The 16,650-nt window shown below is 46.0% G+C and overlaps 4 protein-coding genes across 5 annotated transcripts; 1 reads left to right on the plus strand and 3 right to left on the minus strand.

The window, feature by feature from the left end:
- Positions 1–345: 345 nt before the first annotated feature.
- On the plus strand, positions 346–4,221 carry LOC120700231 (receptor protein-tyrosine kinase CEPR1-like). Of its 2 annotated transcripts, XR_005685810.1 has the most exons (2): positions 346–3,778; positions 3,923–3,979. XR_005685810.1 is itself a non-coding variant. In XM_039984454.1 (1 exon), the coding sequence occupies exon 1, from the start codon at positions 743–745 to the stop codon at positions 3,686–3,688; it is 2,946 nt and encodes a 981-aa protein (XP_039840388.1). In that variant the 5' UTR covers positions 347–742; the 3' UTR covers positions 3,689–4,221. The 2 variants fall into 2 exon arrangements, 1 of the variants encoding a protein (XP_039840388.1); XM_039984454.1 differs by having other exon boundaries at positions 347–4,221.
- Positions 4,222–5,960: 1,739 nt separating this feature from the next.
- Positions 5,961–12,024, minus strand: LOC120700234 (xylulose kinase 2-like). The gene is made up of 9 exons (XM_039984457.1): positions 11,874–12,024; positions 11,651–11,706; positions 11,279–11,399; positions 11,133–11,207; positions 10,755–10,808; positions 10,578–10,669; positions 10,318–10,492; positions 6,781–7,040; positions 5,961–6,509 (listed from the first exon to the last, which is right to left on the minus strand). Exons 3-8 carry the CDS (start codon positions 11,319–11,321, stop codon positions 6,781–6,783), a joined length of 699 nt encoding a protein of 232 aa, XP_039840391.1. The 5' UTR covers positions 11,322–11,399; positions 11,651–11,706; positions 11,874–12,024; the 3' UTR covers positions 5,961–6,509.
- On the minus strand, positions 7,490–9,890 carry LOC120700232 (54S ribosomal protein L24, mitochondrial-like). The gene is made up of 3 exons (XM_039984455.1): positions 9,874–9,890; positions 9,066–9,342; positions 7,490–8,004 (listed from the first exon to the last, which is right to left on the minus strand). Exons 2-3 carry the CDS (start codon positions 9,260–9,262, stop codon positions 7,644–7,646), a joined length of 558 nt encoding a protein of 185 aa, XP_039840389.1. The 5' UTR covers positions 9,263–9,342; positions 9,874–9,890; the 3' UTR covers positions 7,490–7,643.
- Positions 12,025–12,761: 737 nt separating the features above from the next.
- On the minus strand, positions 12,762–15,418 carry LOC120700233 (ergosterol biosynthetic protein 28-like). The gene is made up of 3 exons (XM_039984456.1): positions 15,144–15,418; positions 13,720–13,926; positions 12,762–13,271 (listed from the first exon to the last, which is right to left on the minus strand). Exons 1-3 carry the CDS (start codon positions 15,283–15,285, stop codon positions 13,192–13,194), a joined length of 429 nt encoding a protein of 142 aa, XP_039840390.1. The 5' UTR covers positions 15,286–15,418; the 3' UTR covers positions 12,762–13,191.
- Between the last annotated feature and the right edge of the window lie 1,232 nt (positions 15,419–16,650).

A 16,650-nucleotide genomic window follows, 5' to 3' on the forward strand; every position in this document is an offset into this window, starting at 1 on the left:
CTCTTAACAGAAAAGCGAATCATGTCAGCTCTGAACAGAAGCTGCTGCTTTACTGATCACTTGACAGCTGCTGCACCTCAAAGTCTCAAAATGTGCACACAAACACGCACTTGGGTTCAGCTAATGCTCGTCCGGGCCGGATCGAGCCGGGCGGGCCAGTATCAGTTCCGGGCTGAAGAATGACCAGGCCCTGCATGTTCTTGAATTGATTCTCTGAGTGGCTAGTGGACAAGGTGGGCTTGACTGGGCTAGAGAATGTCTCAGTTACTTTGACCAGCACTAGTGCACTGGCGCAAGAGCTGATGAAGAAAGAGCACGTATGGGAAAGAAGAGGCTGGAGAATGTTGCACACTCTGCAGCTGTCAGTCTGTTTGGTTGTGATTGGTGATGAGCAGCAGCAGGAGGAGGAGCTGGGGCTGGGCATATATCCCCAACAGCAAAAGCCATGCATCTCTCCTTCGTCTCCTTTATATCATCGATCACCATTCACCAATTCCAATTCCCTCCACAGATTCCCACTCCACTTATATACTCCCTCCCTTCCTGATAGCGCCTCCTCACCATTCCATTCCATCCCACTGCAACAACAGCAACGACACTACTACTGGTGTGCAATAATAAGCTAAGATTGCTGCTCTAATTTCTTCCAAGCTCATCAACTCAACACGCAGATAGAAGAAGAAGAAGAAGAAGAAGAAGAAGAAGAAGAAGAAGAAGGTTTCTTAGCAGCAGCTGGTGCGCTATGGTGTTCCTCTCACCCTTGCTCTTCTGGTTTATTCTCTTCCTCTTCTTGGCCGTCGGCGATGGCGGCGCGGCGGCATTGGACGCGCAGGCCGCCTACCTGGCCAGGATGAAGGAGCAGTTCCCCGGGCCGGGCATGTCGCGGTGGGAATTCTCCTCGCCGGCGCCGGACTACTGCAGGTTCCAGGGCGTCACGTGCGACCGGGGCGGCAACGTGACGGGCATCGACGTCACGTCGTGGCGGCTGTCCGGCCGGCTCCCGCCGGGCGTCTGCGCCGCGCTCCCTGCGCTCCGGGAGCTCCGGATGGCGTACAACGACGTCCGCGGCGGCTTCCCGGCGGGCCTGCTCAACTGCACCGCCCTCGAGGTGCTCAACGTGAGCTACTCCGGCGTGTCCGGCGCCGTGCCGGACCTGTCCCCGATGCGGGCGCTGCGGGTGCTCGACATGTCCAACAACCTCTTCACCGGCGCGTTCCCGGCGTCCATCGCCAACGTCACCACCCTCGAGGTCGTCAACCTCAACGAGAACCCCGGGTTCGACGTCTGGCGGCCGCCCGAGTCGTCGTTCATGGCGCTCCGCCGCATCCGCGTGCTCATCCTCTCCACCACGTCCATGCGCGGCGGCATCCCGGCCTGGTTCGGCAACATGACGTCGCTCACCGACCTGGAGCTCAGCGGCAACTTCCTCACCGGCAGCATCCCCGTGTCGCTGGCGCGCCTCCCCAAGCTGCAGTTCCTAGAGCTCTACTACAACCAGCTGGAGGGCGTCGTCCCCGACGAGCTCGGCAACCTCACGGAGCTCACCGACATCGACCTGTCGGAGAACCGGCTCACCGGCGGCATCCCCGAGTCCCTGTGCGTGCTGCCCAACCTGCGCGTGCTCCAGCTGTACACCAACGAGCTCACCGGGCCCATCCCCGCCGTGCTCGGCAACTCCACGCAGCTGCGCATCCTCTCCGTGTACCGCAACCGGCTTACCGGCGAGATCCCCGGCGACCTCGGCCGCTACTCGGCCCTGAACGTGCTGGAGGTGTCGGAGAACCAGCTGACGGGGCCGCTGCCGCCGTACGCCTGCGCCGGCGGGCAGCTCCAGTACATCCTGGTGCTGAGCAACCTCCTGACGGGCCCCATCCCGGCGGCCTACGCCGAGTGCACGCCGCTGCTCCGGTTCCGGGTGAGCAGCAACCACCTGGAGGGCGACGTGCCGCCGGGCATCTTCGGCCTCCCGCACGCCTCCATTGTCGACCTCTCCTACAACCACCTGACGGGGCCGGTGCCCGCGGCGGTGGCGCGCGCCGCCAACCTGACGTCGCTGTTCGCGTCCAACAACCGGATCTCCGGCGAGCTCCCGCCGGAGATCGCCGGCGCCTCGGCGCTGGTGAAGATGGACCTGAGCGGCAACCTCATCGGCGGGCCGATCCCGGAGGCGGTGGGGCGGCTGGCGCGGCTGAACCAGCTGTCCCTGCAGGGCAACCGGCTGAGCGGCGCCATCCCGGCGTCGCTCGCCGGGCTGCGCAGCCTCAACGTGCTCAACCTGTCGGACAACGCGCTGTCCGGTGCCATCCCGGAGGCGCTGTGCGCGCTGCTGCCCAACTCGCTCGACTTCTCCAACAACAACCTGTCGGGCCCGGTGCCGGCGCCGCTCATCAAGGAGGGCCTGCTGGAGAGCGTGGCGGGCAACCCGGGGCTGTGCGTGGCGTTCCGGCTGAACCAGACGGAGCCGGCGCTGCCGCTGTGCCCGCGGCGCCCCGGCGTGCTGCGGCGGGGGAACGACGTGTGGGTGGTGGGCGTGTGCGCGCTGGTGTGCGTGGCGGCGGCGCTGGCGCTGGCGCGGCGGTGGGGGGTGCTGCGGGCGCTGCGGCAGGGCGCGGAGCACGACGGCGCGCCGGCGTCGCCGGCGTCGGGCTCGTCCTACGACGTGACGAGCTTCCACAAGCTGAGCTTCGACCAGCACGAGATCCTGGAGGAGCTCATCGACAAGAACATCGTGGGGCACGGCGGCTCTGGCACGGTGTACAAGATCGAGCTCAGCAGCGGCGAGCTGGTGGCGGTGAAGAAGCTGTGGGTGTCGAGCAAGCAGCACGAGGTGGCGACGACGACGACGACCACCACGAGTGGGTGGCTCGGCGACCGCGAGCTCCGCACGGAGGTGGAGACGCTGGGCAGCATCCGGCACAAGAACATCGTCAAGCTCTACTGCTGCTACTCCGGCGCCGACAGCAACCTGCTGGTGTACGAGTACATGCCCAACGGCAACCTCTGGGAGGCGCTGCACGGCTGCTTCCTGCTGCTGGACTGGCCGACGCGCCACCGCGTGGCGCTGGGCGTGGCGCAGGGCCTCGCCTACCTCCACCACGACCTCCTCTTCCCCATCGTCCACCGCGACATCAAGTCCTCCAACATCCTCCTCGACGCAGACTTCGAGCCCAAGGTCGCCGACTTCGGCATCGCCAAGGTGCTCCACCTGGCGCGCGGCGGCGGCGGCCGGGACGCGGCGTCCACCACCACCACCACCATCGCCGGGACCTACGGCTACCTCGCGCCCGAGTACGCCTACTCGTCCAAGGCCACGACCAAGTGCGACGTCTACAGCTTCGGCGTGGTGCTCATGGAGCTGGCCACGGGGAGGAAGCCCATCGAGCCGGAGTTCGGGGACACGCGGGACATCGTGCACTGGGTCTCCGGCAAGGTGGCCGCCGGCGCCGAGGCGGACGCGCTGGACAAGCGCCTGGCGTGGAGCCCCTACAAGGAGGAGATGGTGCAGGCGCTGCGCGTCGCCGTGCGGTGCACCCGCAGCATCCCGGGCCTCCGCCCCACCATGGCCGACGTCGTCCAGATGCTCGCCGAGGCCGGCCCCCCCAAGGACAAGAACAAGGACAGCAACAAGTACGACGCCGCCGGCCAGCAGCCCATCATCAAGCTACCTGCAGCTACTACTAGTCCATAGCCGCAGGAACGAATTCAAGCAACGTGCGTGTCAAGCATAGCAGCATAGCTTGTGGTCGATCGATCGATGATTAAACAAAGATCCAACCAGGTGGGGTGAGGTGAGCTGCTGATGGATCATCAGGCAATTAAATATGCAACAACATTATTAATTAATTAGTACTAATTAAGCACCCAACTATCCCTTATAATAATACTAATTGATCAGAGGATGATGTTGTTTCCTTTTACACAGGCATGCAATGCAAGTAGCAAAGATTACTCTTGCAGTACGAGAGATATATATATATATATATATATATTATATTATATATACATATGTGTAAGTAGGATATTAGCTAGCTAGAGCTCTAGGCAAGGCAGGCAGGCAGCTTTATCGCATTGGGTCCTCCTCCTCAAGTAGTAGTATACATACACTGCTTGGTGTTTAAGCAGAATCTGATGCTCCCAGTGGACCAGAGGAGAGAAAAAAAATTGTATCATATATGGATGGAAGCAAGCAATGCAAATATATTGGCACATTCTACTTTGAAATGTTCCTTTCTCTTTGGATCAATGGAGCCTTAGCTTTCTTTTTCTCGACAACTTTTTCTCTCTTGTGCAAGCTTTTGTTTTTGTGAGAGTGATGCCAAGGAATAGGGCTGCTAGCTAGATGATGAGAGGATTTTTGCAGCTGTTTTCACTTCTTTTATTCCATCCTCTTTTTTTGCCTCTCTCTCTCTCTCTCTCTCTCTCTCTCTCTCTCTCTCTCTCTCTCTCTCTCTCTCTCTCTCTCTCTCTCTCTCTCTCTCTTTTCCGTTAAAGGATTTTTTTTTTTGCTTCGTGAAAGAAGGCTTTGGCTGCGAGTGCAATGTACATTTCCCACTTGAAAGTAAAGTCAGCTGGATTCTGTTTGTGGGCCCGGATGGTGACGTGGCTGCGAGTACACTGCGTGATAGGAGGAAATGATTAGCGTAGTACGACTGTACGAGTGCCATGGAGGTTGACTCAGCCTATCAAAAGTAACTAAAGCACAATTCTTCTTTAATTGGTAGTTCCACGGGGGCACTCTGTTACTAGAATAATACTGTCCACGTGTCAAAATCAGTGCTGAGCCTGGTGACATATTATTTTCTTTGGAAATTTAATCAAGAATAAGAAAAAAACAGGGGAACTTTTCTTCCTGATGACATTTGAGCATCTTCAGTTCTTTACACCTTATGAATTAAAGCAAAGCTTTTCGTATACCCACCTCCATTTTTAAATATATAATGTTTAGGGCAATCTAATTAGTTAAAGAAAAACTACTATTACTTGCAAAAAAAATAAAAAACTATTCTTAAGTAAATAATACTATTGATTTTTTTTTCATTCGTTTCGCTATTCATCTTTTATACAAATATTTATGCAAATAGAAAATGGAACGTATCAGATGCAAACCAACCTCTCCGTGCAAACTATGAAAACTTCAATCTGAGTCATTGGATCAGCATTTTTGAGAATAGATGTATTGGTACTAGTTACTTTATTTAATCAATTTATTAAATAAATATTGTTGGTCAAAGTTCAAGTAAAAAGTCAACAGTTTATATATTTAAGAACATAGGGTAATTGACTTGTTCTATTGTCCTAAACATCATATAGAATATGGTTCACTTCATGTGAGTGTGACACATGGTATCTTATTTCTTATTTTCGGAATTGAAACAAACAAAAACATCGATTATGCTTTTGATTACGAAGAGGCACTTTACTGTCAAGTGCCATTTCATGGGAAATCTGGTAAAGCATTAAAGTGCAAAGCAAAAAAAAAAAGACGTGCATTTTTAATATTTTATTCTATCTGCAAATTACAGTATGTATCATAATACTTGTAGTTGCTTTCACAATTTCGTTTTCAAGTATTTTGGTAGGATTCAATCCCCATTTCCAAATGTTACTGCAATTCCTTTCTTTGATACATTGAGTCACAATAATGAAAAAAAAAGTCCCCAAAGGACCGTTTTTCCTTTTCCTTTTTTTACTAAACTGTGCGTATAACATATTTCAGTTTATTCGAGCCATTCTAATATTTTCAAAAGGATATTCTTTTCCACTCTTTGTAGAAACATAAAGCATAACGACATTTAAGTTTCAGACCTTACTCTCTGAAGCTTAGGTTCATACCATCATGGATTGCTGTTATAATATATTTATATGGCACATATATTTAGCACTTAAGCAGCAAAAAGATTTGTAGTGGAAAAAAGAAATATTTGCCAAATCAGAAAAAAAAGCACTCAGAGCAAGAGCAATTTTGCAAAGTGAAAAAGAAATACGATCTTGTCATTTTGCGAGCGAACTGTGGCATAGGCATCTAGCCATCTAGGAGAGCATAAGCCTTCCTTTCGTCAGCCGTACAAAGTGCCCATTCTGCATAGGAAGTCAGGCCAGGTGTAGTGGCAATAGGAATCCACTAATTTACAAGTGGGAGCAGTGCATGGTTGCTGTGGTAATAGCAGTAGTAGCTGACAACTAGATTTTGCAAATTCGGTGGCCATCCTTGTTATAGCCTCACCATGTTGAGTAGGATGCCATTCACCAGCATAACATGCATGACATTTGCATTTCCCGATCGATGAACCAAGCCTGCTACAATCATGTCACAGTGTCATCTTAGCATTCTGACTTTTGAGTGATGAATATGTAGGATCCTCGACACATCTGACTTTTGCATGACATGTAAGTGGTGTTAATTCATGAAAATGGACTGAATACATCTGTAGGATCCTCAACACATCCTATAACTTAAGAGCCACTAAGAACTGTACCAAGGATAGTGCTCAACCTGCAACAGTGCAAGACTGTCAAAAAGAACAAAAAAGGGCTAGATGAGATTCAAAATTAACCCAAAAAAACAAACCAGGAAAAGTCAAGAAATATTCTCAGCTAATTATGGATCCAGTCCTTATAGGTTAATGGATATTTTCTTTGTGGTGACATTGTAATGGTCGATGTCTAATTTCTGCAGGTATTGTATAGCTGCAGATACGTATAAGAGTAGCCCGTTCAATTTGTCATTACTGCTACCAAAAGTATTTTAGCAGAGAGGTTTTACCTAGAAAAAAAAATTACCTAGAAACCACTTAGTTCTCGTCGTCTGAACCTTTCGATGAGCTTCTGCTCAATCTCCAGCCTCTTCCTAACCAACAATGTATAGTTGTTCAGAAGCTCAATGTCCCCCTCGCACTCCCCAAAAGGAACAGCCAACTTCATGCTTAGTGATGTTCTATCAATTCTTCCAGAGTACACAGATGAGAATGGCACAAACTCATCTTGCTGATTACAGAGCCACCCATGGGATGCTCGCAGAGCAGCACCCAGAGATGTAGAGTCTGTATTGATTGAATGAATGGTATAAACAAGTATCAGAATTAAAATGTATATTAATTACATTTTCTCAGAAATGATTTAGCATTCCCTAGAATAAGAAAAGGGGAAGCATTCACAGCAACTAGATTATTTATAAATAATATATCATGTTGTTTTAGGAGTAATCATATTATAAATAATATATGGAACAACACTATTGACTAGTGTTGTTCCATCTTTGACCATTGATAACTCTTAAATTATCATATATTTATGGGCGAAAATTGTATTGTTATATTAAGCACAAAACATATTTCAATAATATGGTATATTTTTAATATATACAAACTTTTGTCCTCCACTAAAGGTAACACCTTGTCATGGAGAGGTTTCACATTGATCAGCAATGAAGCAAAGATAAATTAGCATATCCACTAAACCTTCAGGCATAAGTAGAACTTCACACTAGCAGTTATCACCAAGGTTCCAAAAGAAGTTGATTTATTAAAGAGTGACCTGTTGGCCAAACAAATAGAGTGCAACATATTGCACACAAGTGATGCTGATTTATGAAAAAGAGGATATATAATCACATTTACCAATCATGACGAACAGACAGGTCCAAGCTAGGACTTCACTGCAACATCAGAAGCAGCCAAAGCTCTTCTTGCTTCCCTGCGGTGCTCTCTCTTGGCAGCTCGAACCTCCTCAAAACCCTGTTCGATCTCAGCCTCTTCCTCGGGAGGGAAGAAGCCTACCTCCATTTCAGCTAGCTGTGAATACATCTTCTCAATCTTTGCCTTCCAGACTATCCCCATCTCAGTATCCATTTTGTTGTAAGGTGTCTTCAGGAGGTATTCGTCTATCCCACCAGCTTTGTCAATGCACCGGAGTGCATGGGTGGTTACCTTGACCCTGATGTGCCGGTCATGAATATAGCTAAAAAGACGCTTCTCCTGAACATTTGGCTTCCATGATCGCCTTGACCTGGAAAAAAAAAGACATGCTCAAAACTACTAGGGGGAAACCAAGAGAAATATTTTTTTTTTGGGGTTATGAAAGGCTCATGCCTTATGGAAATTTAAAACGAAGTATCTTCAAATTTCAAGGAGATTTTAAAGTGTGAAAAATGCACAATTACACATTTACAGTAGTAAGAAAACAATCCTTTCTTCTTAAAGGGATCCAGAATGCGGCTCCACACACTAAAAATGAGTTATAGGGATGGAAGGATGCAAGCCTAGAGGGTTATTGGCATTGTTAACTAAGCGGGTTTGCATTATGTCTTGAGCTTACACATCGACTCATGAAAAACCATGCAGACAGCTTTGCCATGGTGGTGGCAGTTGAGGAAGTATAGATGGTGAGATTTGCAAGATTTGTGCATCGTCATTTCTCTCATTCTAAAGGCAATTGATAATTGACGTTTGAAAAATTATCATCAAGGAACCAAAATTGCACAACAGTGAATGGATGAAACAAGTAAGCAACATGCGATTCTGTTCTGCTGACAACCAGCAAACAACATTTTTCTCTCATACCAAATCAACACCAGCCAGCCAACAGTACTTTTCTCTCACAGCAAATCAGCACCAGCCAGCCGAACATAAGCATTTACACTAGCAAAAAGATTATGTGTGTGGGTTGGGGGGAGGGGGGGGTGTCCTTACTGTAGCAAATTGTGTAGGTTTGAGCATTCGAAACATGAAAAACTCTATTAATCTTGGTACAAACTACTAAGGCCAATCCGAAATGGAGGCCAAACAAACCCAAATTGATCCCTCAACTCATCCGACGCTCAGAGTCAGTAACTAGGAGCAAACCAATTAGACACGCAAACAACCCAAAACAGTGCGATGGGCGAAACTAGTCAAGCATTGAGAATTTGAGTCTTGCTCCCCTGAACAAGTATCTCCATAATCAAACCAAATCTGATTTCGAAATATACAATCATACGGTTGTAACCCGATCGACGAACTGAACCTTACAGTAGTATCTAGGCGCATAGATCCGACGACGAGTAGGGCACGGGAGAAGAGATGGATTACTTGTTGCCACCGTCCTCGGAGACCTTGTTGCCGAACTGGATGTGGCGGCCGGCGTAGATGCCGCGCTTGGCCCTCCCCATGACGACCTTGCTGTCGGGCAGCATGTTCGCCATCAGCATCAGCTCCGCCGGCAGCTTCCCCTCGCCGCCCACGCGCCGCACCACCTTCTTGTACATCTCCCGCGCACGGAACGACATCTTACGTCGGCGGCGGCGGCGGAGATTTTGGAGAGGACGAGTGGTGCGGCGCCGCTTCTGGCTGTGTTGGGCAATGTGGGCTGGAATTGCAACAGCAGACTGAGCCCATTAATTAATATGTTGCTTTCTTTCTTTTTTTTGAAGAAAAAAAGTTGATTACAAAATCATCCCCAACCGTAAATAAAACCAGATACTATATGTCATCCTCAGCTTACAAATTAAAACCGGGTCGTCGATTTTGATCCCGATTTTTGTCCAACGTGGCAGTGTGGGACCCACGTGTCAGTGAAACCGCGAGAATTACCATTATATTTCTGGCACCATTGCTAGGGATTAAGTTCCTTAGTAATGTTGCTATGAAATACCAACAGCGCGCCTGCTCAATCATTATATTTCCCGATGGATGAACCAAGCCTGCTACAATCATGTCAGAGTGTCGGCTCAGCATTCTGACTTTTGAGTGATGAATATGTAGGATCCTCGACACATCTGACTTTTGCATGACATGTAAGTGGTGTTAATTCATGAAAATGGACAGAATACATTTAATTTGTAGGATCCTCAACACATCCTATAACTTAAGAGGCCACATGCGCCACTAAGAACTGTACCTTTCCATGAGCTTCTGCTCAATCTCCAGCCTCTTCCTAACCAACAATGTATAGTTGTTGAGAAGCTCAATGTCTCCCTCGCACTCCCCCAAAAGGAACAGCCAACTTCATGCTTAGTGATGTTCTATCAATTCTTCCAGAGTACACAGATGAGAATGGCACAAACTCATCTTGCTCATTACAAAGCTACCCATGGGCTGCTCGCAGAGCAGCACCCAGAGATGCAGAGTCTGTATTGATTGAATGAATGGTATAAACAAGTATCAGAATTAAAATGTATATTAATTACATTTTCTCAGAAATGATTTAGCATTCTCTAGAATAAGAAAAGCGGAAGCATTCACAGCAACTAGATTAGTTATAAATAATGTATCATGTTGTTTTAGGAGTAATCATATTAATATGTAAGCGGTGCACATCAGTATATGTCCTGTGCGGGCATACCTGATCTTTGGGAAGTGTACACTGGACAACCAAAAATAGATGCCATTATCTTGAGAATTGTTGGGTTTGAGGACGCGCCACCAGTTGCTATAATCCGCTTTGGAGGTACTGGCAGTCCACATTGCTCAGCATGGCCCCTCATGGACAGGAACTGCCCTTCAATTATTGCACGCACCTAAAATCAGGGATGTTAATTAATCTACCTCAAGAAAGTTTAGCATGCCAAACAGTTTGATTCGCAGGTTTTGAGGTCTTCAAACCTCTGAAGGAGGATCAAACTCGCCAACTTCTTCTACCATCTCATCTAAAGATCCGCTAGTCAAGTTCTTGACAACGTACCGGTGAAATCCAACTGTGTATAGATGAGCATCTAAATGAGCAAGGAGATGAAGATTGAATTGCCAAAGGGGGAAGAAAGATGTAAGGCCAAAACTAACCTGGAAGTGGTGGGAGAATCTCATGTTCCTTGTAGTAAAATCCCAACTTCCCTCCTGCAGAAGAAGAAAAACATAAGGTCAGGAATCTTCAGGAAAGTTACTTTTGTGTGGTCAATGCAACTATGCAAGCATCTATCATGAAGCTTAGGAAAGGCAAGCTTTATGTAGTAACCGCCTTAGCCATGTCAGGATCCTAGCATGACTCGGACTGAGTTTCCAATTATTGCAAGGATGTAAATGAGTGGTTGAAATATGTTGTTATCCTGCGGTTTCTAAGCCAAGCAGTCTCAGCTCTCCATCATACTCTCCAATGTTCATTCTATAACATAAGCCCACATTTTAACAAATAAACGATGAAGCTATAGTAGATTGGTATACCGTTCAAGGGGGCTGTTTCTTCAAGCAACCTATTGAACATATCCCAAGATCTCTCAGCATAACGATTGCGAAGGTCTGTACAAAATGTATGCATTTAGTAAATGGGAAGAGCGCAACAGAAGTCATTTGCTAAGTGCTAACCATACCTTCTCGTGTCAGAGATCCATTTTTATAGCAAAGCAAAACCATGTAGGTCTTGGGATCAACTGGGTTAGGAAAGATGTTTCCCTCCAGGGTTGGTTCTGGTGAATCAGTGACCCCAAAAACCTGAAAGGGCCATGAGGCACCACAATCAGCACCAGTGGTTAATAGAGAACTAGATAGAGTGGGACAACGTTGCATAAGGAGAACATTTTCCAGGGTTATTTTACTAACTGATCCACTGTAGTAGAAGTAAGGTTCAGTTTGCAACCAGGTCATAGCATGTACTTCACCATGTATTTCCTTTATTTGTAGAATCTCTCTCATGGGAAATAAGTCAATAACAAATTTATAAAACATGGGTGGTAGATGATTACTGTATCACTTGTCCCTAGACTGATTGCTAGATCACCAGGATTGCTCAAACTTAAGCCTGCATAATCACACATATGGAAGCCGAAAGCATATTTTGAGTTTGCAGTTTGCAAGCAGTCTTAACATATGCCCAATTTAGGTCATGCTTTTATCTGAACACACACCAACATTAGAATGTAATAATATAGAGACTTGAATGCCAAAAATTGGGACGAACAGAAGTACCTGCAAGGCTATTGGGGTTGTCCCCTGACCACTGAATAACTAGACAGCTGCTTGCAAACTGAAATCTGCTACAACATATAAGTATGTCTGAATCTGACAAGTTGGTGTCATGTGTAAACAATGAACATAACGTTACTGCAGTTCGTTTACATTATTATCCAGCCTTTTATGTTGCGAATTCAGATGTGCGCGCGCACATACAAAATAAACATTACTTGCTGACGAAGGAGCACAACACGTTATCAGACAACAGCATCTCGGAAAGCACATTTTATTACCTCTGAACAAAATAAGGAGATATTTTTCCAGCCACAGCATGAGCTGGTGCCAGTTTCCCAATCCTCTCTTCTAAATTTGGAGCCGTAGCCTACAACATCGAAATACCAAGATTTCTTAATCGACCTTAATCCTAGTATGCGCCGTAGCATATTTTTAGTCAAGATGCAATTGCAATCCACAGTGGCAAGATTATAATTCTGAAGTGTGAAATGTTTTGAGAGAGAGAGAACAAAAAATAGAAAAGTATGAAGCCTGAAACTCTGAATCCTGAACATAAAAAACAGCGTACGAGCCACATTAGTGATGGCAGAGGTTGTTGAGCAAAGGCACGAGGCACTTATTTAAGCTACAGTACGCTTCCAGATGAGATGATGCGACCGCGAAAGAGACGTGATGCTAGCGAAAGCTACAGAAGGGTGGTACTCTGCGCAAGAAGCTTCCATGCCCGAAAACAGGACATACCTGCTGCTAGACTGAGTAATCCGATAGATGTGCAAATAGTTCACCTAAACAAAGAGCTTCAACATTGATTGCCCATCAAGGGGAGAAGAAAGGCAACAGCCTACAGCTACAAGAAGAGATTTTTTTTTTGAACGATTCAAGAAGAGATTTCCAAGGCTGACTGACCGCATCAACCATCTTCAACAGAAAACAACACGCAACTTTATGCCTTGCCTCGTACAAATGCAAGAGCTAGCAGTACATGATACTGCACTATCTCTTTTTGTCTAATATCCCCGTATTGGCGTCTCAGCTCTCGACATGTGATAATCTGAGAATAACAGCTATCTGTTTCCCAGGCACGCCTGAATGTCATCAAACCGGATGTTACAGCTCTTGGCTACAAGATTCAGACGCACACAGTTTACAACCTTCGAATTTCCAGACTCTAATCAGTAGGACAAATGTTTCATGAACTGAAATAACATGATGACAAATGAAGTATGAATGGCAACGGAGCCTTTCTGGCAAGGTTTCTTCACGCATCCTTCTTCCCCCCAGAGCCCAGACCACATCAAGCTAACAACCCGAGCACTCCTCATGACTGCTTCACAGCATGGGATCCACGGGGGTTACCATGAGAATTCCACTGAAGAAGCATCCATACAATTGACGTTCCTATGTAAACAAACATGGAGTGTCGATCAGAATGGCTAAACAAATAACCAAGACTGAAATGGAGCATTACAAAAGGTACTGGTTCATGATTTTAGATTGATGATTGCCACTTATTCTAGCCATCTGCTAAGCTACACACGCGACAAGCACAACGAGCTCCCGAGGCCATTTGCACGATTGCAAGGTGGAACTAATAAATGCACCACTGCATTGTTTTTAAATGCAAAAATATAATATTGATGAAATCCAAGTTTTAACTACAAGACTGCACAGGAAAACATTACAGCAGCTCCAAAAGCTAAATCGAACAAATATTTTGAGAAAAACACCAGATAATAAATCAAACTGTAACGAGTGTGGTAGTAAAAGCTGATTGCTAGGCTCTGAGGGACTAATTTTTCAAAGACAAAATGAATATAAAGGTACATTCAGAAGGCAAATTTAGTACCTGCAAAGAAGCCAACCGTGCTCAGATTTGCCGCAGCCATGGTATGGTATATCAAGTATTCCGTTAGGAAATGACCAAGAGCGTAGATGAATGACAGGAAGGTGGCCAGATATAGAGGCCTATTTTCCAGGTTGAGTGCACAAAGGAAGCACAACGTGCAGGTCAGAAGAGTCCAGACACCAAAAGTACGGCCGTGTACATCAGTCACTGCATGTAACGGAACATTACTCAGACTAGAAATAGAGGATTTTCTTGAGCATGTCACATAAACAGGAAGTGATTAGTAGCAGGGCTGTCCTTGAGATGCTGCAAAACAATGTTATGAACTAAAGCTGCCTACAGGAAAGACAGTGCAGCCAAGGTAGCAGGACTTCCGTATGAAATCAATCTAGAAGAAATGCTGAGCAAGATGAGCCGAGTTCCACAAATAAGGGAGAATTTTTTATAGTGGTTAGGCACAGTGTAAAATTCCAGATTCTAATTTGCTTCTTTACCTAATAAGTAAGCAACAGCAGTTGACCGTGGTTATATAATAACACTACATAGCGCAGCGCTTTTAAAACAGGCAACATGGAACTACCCATATAAATACTGTTCTTGTACTAATCACAATGTCTGGTATCGCACAATTCTTCTTCACTTGTATTGTGCCAGCATGAAGATTGCAAAGCTCTACATCAAAATAACAAAGTAACACCATGCTGCTGGATTTAGCAGTGATAACAAGTGCTGAGTCCAGTAAATAGATATGAAGTAGAAAATATTTGTATGGACAGGGTGAAATTCAATGTTTCACTTAGGAAAATCATGGCCTCTGACCCTCTTAGGATTTCAATGCAAGACTCTGTCAAAAAGGGGAAAAAACTACCAAATATCTAACCCTGACCAAATCAGAAATTAAGATATTGTTGTAGTATGGCTTCTGACCTATGGAGAGCCCATAATGAGGTGGCGTCAGTTATTAGTGCCCTCGTGAGACCAGTCTCAACTATGCGTCTATGCCAATTGCAATCTTGAAATACTACTTGCTTGCTATTATTAGCCTGGACTTATCCATAGAGTGAGTGAAAACTAGTAAAAAGACCGGTCGCGAAAAACTAGTAAAAAGATGACATTTAGCAAACGTGAGGTCTTGGCCGCCTTGTCTCGAAGACCAATCCGATAAATCCACGACCACAGATGCACAAAGAACCCCAAGTTTGCATGGCGAATTGGAGCAAGCGAGTTGTAAGTGCGGATCTCAGGGTAAAATTAGCGCACCTCATCTCCACCCGATCAGATCTAGTGATGTACCTACCAACCTACCAACTCAAGAGTCAAGAATCACAGACAGACAGACCCCGTTGGGCTGCCAAATGCCAAGACACAAGGAGGGAGGCGGCGGAGTTGGAGATGGAGGGATGCAGAGGGCCGGGGGCACTCACTCTCCGCCTGGGAGAAGACGGCGACGCGGAGCGCCCAGATGTCGAAGAAGCCGAACCAGACGGAGGCGAGGCGGAGGGAGCCGACGAGCATGAGCCACCAGCCCAGCGGAGGCACGCCCTTCTTGTTCCCGTCCGCCGGCATGGCGCTGCCCCCCGTGGCAATGCTTCCCCGATGCACCACCGGTGGCGTGGCGTGGAGTGGAGTGGAGGCGGAGCAGCGAAACGACGGAGGCGCGCCGTGGGGGTAGTTGAGACTCTGTCAGTGAGATGATGGCGACTGACAAGTGGGCCTGGGCCTGGCCCTTTTGTTGTTTCGTTAGCGGATTCAAATCCGCTGGGCTGGATTCAAATCGCGTGTGGATAAGCCCACGACGGCTTTATTATATTGGAGAAAAAAGCCCACTTTTCCTTCTCAACTATCGCAAAAATCAAAAATAATTTTCGTCATTCAACCACAAAACTGGGTATCCGGACTTCCCCAACTATCAAACCATTTATTTTACCTCCCTCTGTGTTTTTACGAACGGTTTTACATTTTTTTCATAGATTTCCTCTCCAACTTCACTCAATTGAGGTAGCAAACGTGGATACAAATTATAAAATTGGCATAAAGGTAGAGGAGATAGGAGAGTATAGAGAACCGAGTTTGCAACTTTTAAAGTTCAAACTCAAATAGAATTGAAATTTAAAATCTTGAAGGAAGAAGGAATTCAAACTTAATTGAATTTTTAAAGCACCAAGATGAGCTTCATCTTTGACAAAATTTGAATTGCGTGATACATATTAGAGGCACATCAACAAGGAATTTTTGTGAGTATATGGTTCTATAACAAAATTTTAATTTTCTTTAGGAAGGTCAAATTTGAGCCAAGTTTTATCCTTTTTTATTTACTTTCATATAATTAAAAATCTACTAAAAAGATAAAATTTAGCTCAAATTTAACCATTCATAGTAAACTTCAAATTTTGCTATAGAAACTATATTCACAAAAAAATTCCCAAGTGGTATGCCTCTAATATGTGTCACACGGTTCAAATTTTGTTAAAGATGGAGCTCATCTTGATGCATTGATAATTCAATAAAATTTGAATTCTTTCTTTCTTTCAAATTCCAAGTTTCAAATTTCTTTAGGTTTAAACTTTGTGAAATTGGGTTCTTTCTATTCTCCTCCACCACTAAGGCAATTTTCATGTTTTTTGGACTACGTTTGTTGCCTCGATTTAGTGAAAATAGAAAAGGGAGAAAATCTATAAAAAAAATTGTAAAACTACTTGTAAAACCGTTGAGGGGGGAGTAAAACAAACAGTTTTGATATGTTGTTCGGACTGATTATCTAGGGAGTCCAATGCCAATCCATCTACTTGTCTCCCTGCTCGACACATCAATATGACCAATTTACTCGGCCAGGCTCCTATGGGCCCTTCTGAAACATTTGTTCGCACGATGCGAGCTGCTATTTTGGAAGTTTTTGTTCTTTATAGTATATAGATAGAATAGATAGATCGA

Source organism: Panicum virgatum, chromosome 3K (assembly GCF_016808335.1).
Source record: "Panicum virgatum strain AP13 chromosome 3K, P.virgatum_v5, whole genome shotgun sequence".
In the NCBI taxonomy this organism is placed as follows: Eukaryota; Viridiplantae; Streptophyta; class Magnoliopsida; order Poales; family Poaceae; genus Panicum; species Panicum virgatum.

Bases quoted from the DNA above. Each gene is read 5' to 3' on its own strand.
- LOC120700232 (XM_039984455.1), bottom strand. From the start codon at position 9,262: ATGTCGTTCCGTGCGCGGGAGATGTACAAGAAGGTGGTGCGGCGCGTG. The intron at 8,005-9,065 runs GTAATCCATCTC...TTTTTTTTCCAG, and splicing joins TCCGAGGACGGTGGCAACAA to GTCAAGGCGATCATGGAAGC.
- LOC120700233 (XM_039984456.1), bottom strand. From the start codon at position 15,285: ATGCCGGCGGACGGGAACAAGAAGGGCGTGCCTCCGCTGGGCTGGTGG. The intron at 13,927-15,143 runs GTGAGTGCCCCC...CGTTACATGCAG, and splicing joins CGTCTTCTCCCAGGCGGAGA to TGACTGATGTACACGGCCGT. The intron at 13,272-13,719 runs GTACTAAATTTG...TTGTTTACATAG, and splicing joins CACGGTTGGCTTCTTTGCAG to GAACGTCAATTGTATGGATG.
- LOC120700234 (XM_039984457.1), bottom strand. From the start codon at position 11,321: ATGGTTTTGCTTTGCTATAAAAATGGATCTCTGACACGAGAAG. The intron at 10,670-10,754 runs GTTAGTTTTGGC...ATCTATACACAG, and splicing joins GATTCTCCCACCACTTCCAG to TTGGATTTCACCGGTACGTT. The intron at 7,041-10,317 runs GTATGCCCGCAC...CAATCAATACAG, and splicing joins GTACACTTCCCAAAGATCAG to ACTCTACATCTCTGGGTGCT.
- LOC120700231 (XM_039984454.1), top strand. From the start codon at position 743: ATGGTGTTCCTCTCACCCTTGCTCTTCTGGTTTATTCTCTTCCTCTTC.